Source organism: Phoca vitulina, unplaced genomic scaffold (assembly GCF_004348235.1).
Source record: "Phoca vitulina isolate PV1807 unplaced genomic scaffold, GSC_HSeal_1.0 scaffold13, whole genome shotgun sequence".
Lineage (NCBI taxonomy): Eukaryota > Metazoa > Chordata > Mammalia > Carnivora > Phocidae > Phoca > Phoca vitulina.
This window is the reverse complement of record NW_022589716.1, coordinates 8,021,204-8,029,707: the sequence shown is the minus strand read 5'-3', so window position 1 is coordinate 8,029,707 and position 8,504 is coordinate 8,021,204. Positions and strand designations below refer to the sequence as shown.

Sequence of the window (8,504 nt, the reverse complement as noted above, 5' to 3'; positions counted from 1 at the left end):
ACTGTAAGCACTATTTTTAACCTTTGTGAAAACACGGCTTCAGAGGACAAGCCGACAGCTGCATTCTCCACAGACCTGTTTCCTGGGCAGAAAGACTGAGGCCTGAAAGGACACAGGCCTGGGGACCAGAAGGAAGAGGCTCAGAGCTCACAGCTGGGAGGAGGGAGGAGGGCTGACCCCGTACCAGGTCAGAACCTCCAGAGTAGGCCTGTGGTAATGGGTGGGTCCCCAAACTGCTGCCCAGGCCTGTCTTCTGTGGCTGTAGGGCACATCTAGGCCTGGGCTGGTGGTCCAGACAGGTCCCACCCCTCTCTGTCCTATGTTTGCCCATCTAAGAAAGGGAGGGTGGGAGTGTCCACCCAGTCTAATAGCTTACATTTCCCATGTGCCCACTCTAGGTCCAGTCCTGTGTCCAGCTTGCCCTCACTACATACACAGCTCTGCCCACTGTGTGCCCAGTCCAGCACCGAGCATATCCGCACCCCATAGCCTAGCCCTATGCTCACTGTGTCCTTACTGTGCCCCATCTGTAAATAATTGCCACTTGGCTGGCCCTGTGTCCACTGTGGCCTAGCCCTATGCTAAGTGCTCAGCCCCCCTCCTGGCCAAGGTGAAGTTGACACAATGTGATAAGAGCTAGAACATTCTGACTTGAGGATTCTGAGCAAAGGCCCCACCCCCACCCCTGTCGCCCCCATACCCACTTCTGTGGGATACTGGTTCGCTTCAAGGACATGTGGCTCTGGGGAGGGGGCTCTATGAGGCACAGGCAGAGGAGAACCATCTGGAGCAGAAAGACTGCCAAGGAGCTGCTGTCCTGGAGCAGGGGCCAGGGAATACGGGGGAGGGGAGCCCGGGCCTGAGCTGGGCCCCTCACCCTCTTCTGTGTCCCAGGACTCAGTGGTAAAGGGGCTTTGATCCCCAAAGGGCCTTGTGTCACATACTTGGAACTCATCCCTGGGTCAGGGCTAACGTCTCAAGTTGCCCCACGGAAAGAGAGGAGAAAGAACCAAGTCTGGCATCTGAGGTAGACCAGGAACGCCGGTCTCCCCTGCCTACCTTTCTCCTTTGGCCTTACACCGCCACTCCCAGCCCCTGCCACAAGGGCACCACACTCACCCTACTGCTGGCCTGGGTAGAGAGTAGTTAGTCACCTGGCTGGTAAGGGGAGAGGAGGCTGGCCTAGGGTTGGCAGACTTCACCAGGGTCCCTGGGCCTTTCTGTCTCCCAAGGTTCCCTGGGCAGGCCCCGTTCCTCAGGGGGGTGGGGCCTCTGGTTTCCCACACTCTGTCACCTCCCCCCCACCCAGGTCACTAGGGGCTGTGATGTGTGGGGTTGCCATGGCAATGAAGTGGGGGCAGGGCACCTAGGGCATGGAGCAGGACTATGGAAGTCACCAAGAAGGTGGGGGACCCTGATCCACCGGGCCCCCAAGGCCACCCCTCGGCCAGCAGCCAGCAGCCGGGGGGTGGCCTCAGAGGGTCCCAGGGACCATGGATAAACTCGGGATCTGTATACTTCGCGCAGGGGTTGTCATTGTCCACTGAGGCCATCACTGATAGGACCTGTGGCCCTGCCTCCCAGGCCCATGTCCCTGAGCCCGTTCACCAGCTGCACCAGGATCCTGCTGAGGTTGGCTCCCAGTGTGTCTGCGAGCAGGCCTCCCAAGATGCCCCGAGACTCCCCTCTACTAGCCCGTTTCCGAGCTCCATCGTGGGAACCCCAGCGCATCTCAGCGTGGAGAACAGGACCCTGGCCCTACCTGTGTGCACACACAGTGACAGCACCAGTGATTCGATCCAGCATGGATTCTGCCGCTCCCGGGCTCAGGTGCAGGTTGCAGGGCAGGGCAAGGTTCCAGCTAAAGTCCTGGTGGGCTGGGGCAAAGGCCCCTGCAGCCCTGACCAGGTAGCCCCCTTGGGCAGCAGGAAGAGCCGGTGGCTACCTTATTTCTTTTCGGGGGACGAGGGCTCAGCCGCAGCCCAAGGTCCTCTCCTGGCTCCAGCCCAAGGTCAGAACCAGGGCAAGTGCCCGTGTGCGGCCCAGGCTCCTCCAACTCCAACTCAGGCAGATGCCCCAGCTGTGGCTCCAACTCCAAAGCCGGCAGCAGTTGAAACTGACACCTGCAACTCTGACCACTCAGCAGACACCGCTACCATGACCAGTGGCCTGTCCCAAGACCTCCTGCTCAGGAAGAGTAGCAACCAACGGCCAGTCCTCTTGGAGTCTTCCAAAGTGGTCTCGTCCTGCCAGGACAAAGTGGATTTTGGTTTTCAGAAGGAGCCTCCCACCCCAGCGCCTTCTCCAAATGAGTCCTCAGACCATGTCCAGGAGCTCGAGGTTGCCAAAATGCAGGTGTTATCCAACCTGCCCGAGAACCCAGCGGAGAAGCCGCCGGTCTGTACCTCTGGGCCAGGCAGCCCAACACCAGGCTCAGGGCCTCTGGGTACCCCCAAGGCCCAGAAGAATAACCAGGGGAGTTGCAGCTCTCGGCCAGACCAGCAGCCTCTCAACGTTTGCAACAATACCTGCTCCAGTGGGCCACGGTCTGCCTACCAAGTGTCTTGCCATAAGCAGTCACCAGTCCAGTCTCATAGGGAAGCCATCCAGATCCCCCCCTCCACTGCCCCTACCTGCCAGCTCCGGGATGCTATGGAAGACCATGTGCTGGTGTTCGATATGGCCACGGGGAACACCAGGATGGGGCTGCTGTGCCATGACCCCATGGGTCCACGGGCAGTGCTACTGGGTGTCATGCCCAGCCACCCATCCATCTATGTCCCCGAAAATGTGTTGTCCGCTCCACCATTAGCCATGCCCATCCTTTCCCCTGACAACAATCGCTCCAACTTCTGGTCCACCTCGCCCATGCTGTCCAGCCCTGTGCCCTCCAGCCTCTCATCTGGAGGCTACCAAGAGGTGGCCCTGGTTCCCAAGGAGGGCAGGCTCAACTTGGAGTCACAGAACTCCCCTGGTGCTGAGACCCCCATCAGAGTGTTCACTAGGCCCGTTCCACTGGGGATGCCCCTCCAATTTGGTGAGAGGAGATTGAGCCATGGCCATGGTCCGGGCTGCTCCAAACCTGATGCTGAAAAAAATGAACTTAGCCGTACCATCTGGATGCTGGACACCTCCAGGATGCAAGACGCCTCCACAGTCCGGCCCAAGAAACTGCAGTGGGTGAACTCAGAGCAGACCCCAGAGCCTGTCCCACAAGCCCCAACCCAGGAGGGGCCGAAATCCCTGCTTCAGGAGGATATAGGCAACCACAACCAGAAAGAAGTCCTTACTGCTCACCCTGACAGCCTTTGGGCTGAGGGTGCTGGGCAGGCCCCCCTCGGTGGTCGGCCGCCTCTAGCCAAGCAGCATCCCCTTTCTGGACAGCCCCCTCCAACTGGTCAGCCTCCCTCTGCTGAGCAGGGCCCCCTCACCAGGCCGACCCACCTTTCTGGACAGCCACTCCTAGCTGAGCCGCCCCCCTCCACCAGGCAGCTCCCCCTTCCTGGTCAGCTCCTTCTCACTGGAACCCCTCTTGCCAGGCAGATTTCTCTCACTGGGCAGCCTCCCTTTTCTCAAGAACCCCCCATTTCCAAAGAGCCCATCGTCTCAGGAGGACCCCCCATCACCAGGGAACCTGGCCAGGCCTCCACCTTGTGCCAGGAAGGGGAGCACTTGAGCTTGCCGGCCCATGTGGGGGTACTTCAGGTGCCTCTGGCCCCTGAGGACGTGTGTGTCTACATGCACAGAGAAAAGGTCGGTGTCGGTGCCCTTGATCCGATGTCCACACATCAGCTCTTCTCCTGGCAACCTGGTGGCTCCCCGGGCACCCAGGAGGAGCAGTTTTCCCTGGTCACCTTCTCCATACCTGGCACCGGCTGCAAGGTCTTGCCCGTGGCCATGGTGGGCACGGAGCCCCAGGGTCCCCGGTTCAAGCTGACACCCGAGGACATGACGCACTCATCGGTGGTTGCACACCTCGGCCTGCCCCGCGGGGCCTGCTACGAGCTGGTGCCCAGCACAGATGCTCTGCCGGGGCCGTCCCCGGTGCTCTGCCGCCCCTCGCGGGGCCCCTACCGGGACATGGCGGCGGTGGTGATTGACACGGGCACAGGCTTCACCAAATGTGGCCTGGCCGGGGAGGACCATGTCCTCAGCGTGGTGCCCTCCCGTGTGCAGCTGCTACAGCGCCCGGCCCAGGACGAGCCCCGGGACGCGGTGCCTGAGAACCAGGAGGCCTCCTATTCGGTGCTGAACCGCGGAGTGGTCTCCGACTGGGACGCCCTGGAGGGGCTGTGGCAGCACCTGTTCTACTGCAGGCTGGGCGTGCGGCCGGAGGAGCTGGCTGTCCTGGTGGCCGACTCGCCCATCTCACCGCGCACCAACCGGGAGAAGGTGGCCGAGATACTCTTCGAGCGTTTCCACGTGCCCGCCATGCAGACGGCGCATCAGGCCCTGCTGGCGCTCTACGCTTACGGGCGCACCACTGGGCTGGTGCTGGGCAGCGGCCATGGCACCTCCTACGTGGCACCTATCCTCACTGGGGATCTGGCCCCGCTGGACACCTACCGGCTGGATGTGGCTGGTGCCGACCTCACTGAGTACCTGGCTCAGCTGTTGCTGGCAGGGGGCCACTCGCCGCCCAAGGTGGGGCTGGTCAACCAGATCAAGGAGGCCTGCTGCTATGTGGCCATGAACATGACGGCTGAGCTGGCCCGCACCCAGCCCCAGGCCCGGGTGGACTTCGTGCTTCCAGACAAGCAGGTCATCACACTGGGCTCTGAGCGTTTCTGCTGCCCTGAGGCCCTCTTCCAGCCCAGTCTGCTAGGCCTCAACCAGCCTGGCCTCCCGCAACTGGCCCTCTTGAGCATCAGCCGGCTGGAGGCCAAGCAGCAGGAGGAGCTGCTGGCCAATGTGGTGCTGGACGGCGGCAGCACCCTGATGACTGGCTTTCCCGAGCGCCTGAGGCAGGAGCTGGGCCCCCGAGCCACTGTGCTGGGCTCTCCCCACCGTGCTGTGGCTGCTTGGCTTGGAGGCTCCATCATGGCGTCCCGGGACTCCTTCCAGAGCCTGTGGCTCAGCCGCCGTGAGTACGAGGAGGAAGGCCCTTGGGCCATCTACAAGTACCATCTGTGAGCACATAAAAGTTCTGGTTCTGCTTACTTCGAGCACTGTGGCCTGTTTTAGACACAGGGTGGTGTGGGGAAGGACAGAGAGAGGCCGGGCACGGAGTCAGGGACGGGGGCCCCGGCACTCCCAAGGCACACCCTGCCTCCGCACATGGGAACTCCATGGGGTCTAGCAATCCGATCCTTTCCAGGGAACCTCAGAACCCCTCGGCTGGCATTGGCTCTGGTCTAGCCTGACCTTTACTGCACCCCAAGGGCAACCACACACAGTGGCTGCTGTGGGTTTTGCCCCGTTGCCCCGGCGACAAGTGCAATTACCCTTGATTGCCAGCTGGTTGCCATGGCAATTTCAAACATAATGTAATAACCCACACAGCCTGGAGTGAGTCATGAAGGGGGGGAACAGCCCCCTCCCCTAGCTCCAGAGGAAAAGACTGTTCGCCCTCCTCCATCCTAGGCCCTCTACGGGGGGCTGAGGACAGCAACGTGGACAACAGCCTAACAGTTCCGAAGATGGCTGGGGACCTGGAGCATTTGTGGCCCCCAAGGGAGGGCACCTGTCAAAGTTTGGGCTCCTTGGGGGAGCTGGCCTGGTAATGCAGGTGCCCCCTAAAGTCTGAACTTCGGCTAGAGCTCTATGCTTCTGCGGGCCAGTCAGAATATGAGGGTATGGGAGTGCTGGCCTTTGGTGCCCTGGGGCAGGAAGTCAGGGTCATGGGGGGTGGCAGAGAAGTCCTGGGTCCTGGGTGGGTGGTACAACCTGTGCTGAGTGATGAGGTCTGGCCGGCTTTGTAGGCTCCGTGGAGAGGGAGGCTCCCACTTTATCCTGTCTCTCTGACTGGTTAGCTCTGGTGGGAGCCAGAACTCTCAACCTGGGGCTCCCTTTTCCTCCTCAGCCTTCCAAGCTGGGCTGTCCCCACCCACAGGGCGCCAAGGGCACAGGCTTCCTCAGGAGGTCCTCAGAGAGGCTACTGGACAATGTCAATGCCAACTGCCCCTGCTCTTTTCCCAGGCTCTGCCCTATGCTAAAGGACCTCGGGCCATTCCTCTGGCTGGGGGGGTGGCGAGAAGCCATGGCCCCTGACCCGGTCTAGCTCTGAATAGCGGAGGTAGGAATAAAGTTCCACGTGGGCCTAGTCCCTGGCCTAGAAGAGCTGAGAGGATGGCATCCAGCTGGTACTGCTACTTCCTGCCCGGAGGGTGGCCGCAGCTTGAAGCCAAGACACCGAAGCCCTGCCTTGCCCGTGCCTCCCTCCCTGAGCGGGGGCTGAGGGACAAGCCAGGCCCCAGTCCCAACCCTGGGTTCTCATCTTTAGGTTGTTCTTTCCACCAAGGGCCAAGACCCGGCTATCGCCCCAACGCCTGAGAGCGAAGGGCTGCCCTGGGTGGGGAGGCTGCAAATAGCCGCCGACGTAGGGTCGTCGCAGCCCCTGCCAGCCCTTAGGCACGGCCCAGCCTCTTCTCCCCATCCCGCTTTCACGCCCCGCTTCAGCCTCCCCAGTCCTGAGGCGTGTGTCAGGCCAGAAGGGGACTGGTGGCTCCAGGGACCAGGGGCTCCAGGGACTGGAAACAGTGTCCCCGTGCACGCGCGAGCAAGCACGCCTGGGTGCACACAGAATGCAGACCCACGTGCCACTGGGCACCACCGCGCACACTGTGCTCTTGCCATCTCCTCCGGCATGAGCGCGCATGCACGCACACACACAGACACACTCACACGTGTACACACACACCCCGCCACGTGCGCTCACCCACAGGCACATGGAGTGTGCACACGACCAAGAAGAGGTGGAGCACTGCCAGGAGCAGGCAGGGCTCTAGCGAACCACCTCTCCCCCCGCCTCTAAATCCCCCATGCCTGCTTCTCCTCGGGCCCGCTTGTCCGTCCCTAGACAGCCATGACCTTCAGGGAAGACGGAAAGTGTGTGTCGCATGTGCGGGGTCGGCAGGCCACGGCTCAGCGGCACTATACACCTCAGAAAACCAGAGCTTCAGGGACAGTGGGCAGACAGCAGGAAGGACTGGGTGCCAGGCCATTCATTCCTTCATTCCGCAGACATGAACTCAGCGTACTGAGATGAAACAGAGCCTCTGTCTGCCAGGAACTCCTACCTAGTGATGGGGTCGGTGCTGTGACCGAGACCACCCAGAGCCCAGAGGGCCCAGAGGTGGCATCCGTCTGGCTTGCAGGAGGTGACCCAAAGCCAGGGAAGGATGTGAAGGGCCCCTTGACACTCTCATCGGGGGGAAGATATTGAGGGGCCTTATGTGAGTGGTCATGTCCCAGGCCAGCCTTCCCGGCCCCGGCCCCAGCTTCCTCACCGGAGCAATCGCTCCTGTCAGCAACCACGGGGAGCCACTCACTCAACATCCAAGGGTTTGGGGATGACCTGACCCAGGATGGGGTCAGAAGACTCCCTGGGAGGTTTGAGGCGGGAGTGGGAGCCAGCTCCAGGTGCCAAGAAGCCTGTCTGGCCTTCAGACACGGGCCTCAGGATGGTTCTCAGGGCCTGTGAGTGGGGAGGGGCAAGCCCTGGGTCCCTGGGCCTCCCTGACAAAGGACAGAGAAATGGACTTCCTTCAGGGCTTCCTTCAAGGCTTCTTCCTGGCAGTTCTCAGCTTCCTCCCATCAGAGGACAGGCCTGCTGGGGCACCTTGGTGCAATAGTTCTCTTGTATCCCCACATCCCAGCCTGGGCTGCTGGTGGTGATGCTGCTCATGAAGTGTTTCAGGGTCATTAAGCTCGAAAGAAAGTGGAATCCACACCATGTCATAGGTGACTTTTATAGGCTGCGAAATTCAGTGCTCCGCAGGAAGGGGCAGACTGGGCCAGCCACCCTGGCTGGGACTTGGGGATGAGAAAGGCTGAATGGGGTGGGGTGGGGGGGATAGGAGGTTCTGCCACCGCGGTCTGGAGGCCTCACTGACCACGTGCTCGCACACTCACCCATGTGTTTACTATTCCTAGCTAGGGGATGCCAGTCTGTAATGCAGTTTGCCCTAGCGACTGCCCACTTTGTTCTTGTAAGTAGGTTCTGCCCTTTGGGTCAGGTTTTGGGAGCTAGGCAGAGCGCTGGTCCCCTGGGGACTACTACCTGCCAAGAGATTCCTGTGCAGCTCTGGGGCTCACGCTTTACCCCCACCTCCTACTCCCGGCCGGCTCCCTATCAGGGGCATAGGAAGGCCCCTCTGGCCCCTGTTGCCCAGTCAGTCCGAGGGCCTGAGGGAGTCTTTGGGAGCCTGGCCGGCGCCCGGCAGGCCACTGCTCCCCGACTCGCTGCCACCCGTCGTCCGCCCCCCTCGGAGTGGGATTCTGGCCTCAGGCTCTGCCAGGGCCCGGGCGGAGCCGGCTGAGGGAGGCCCCGCCCCCAGCCCGCC

General features: G+C 61.6%; 1 protein-coding gene across 1 annotated transcript; it reads left to right on the top strand.

Annotated features, from left to right (window-relative positions):
* The first annotated feature begins 1,386 nt into the window (after window positions 1-1,386).
* Window positions 1,387-5,156, top strand: LOC116636943. The gene has a single exon (XM_032412139.1). It carries the CDS (start codon window positions 1,387-1,389, stop codon window positions 5,131-5,133), a length of 3,747 nt encoding a protein of 1,248 aa, XP_032268030.1. The 3' UTR covers window positions 5,134-5,156.
* The last annotated feature ends 3,348 nt before the right edge of the window (window positions 5,157-8,504 follow it).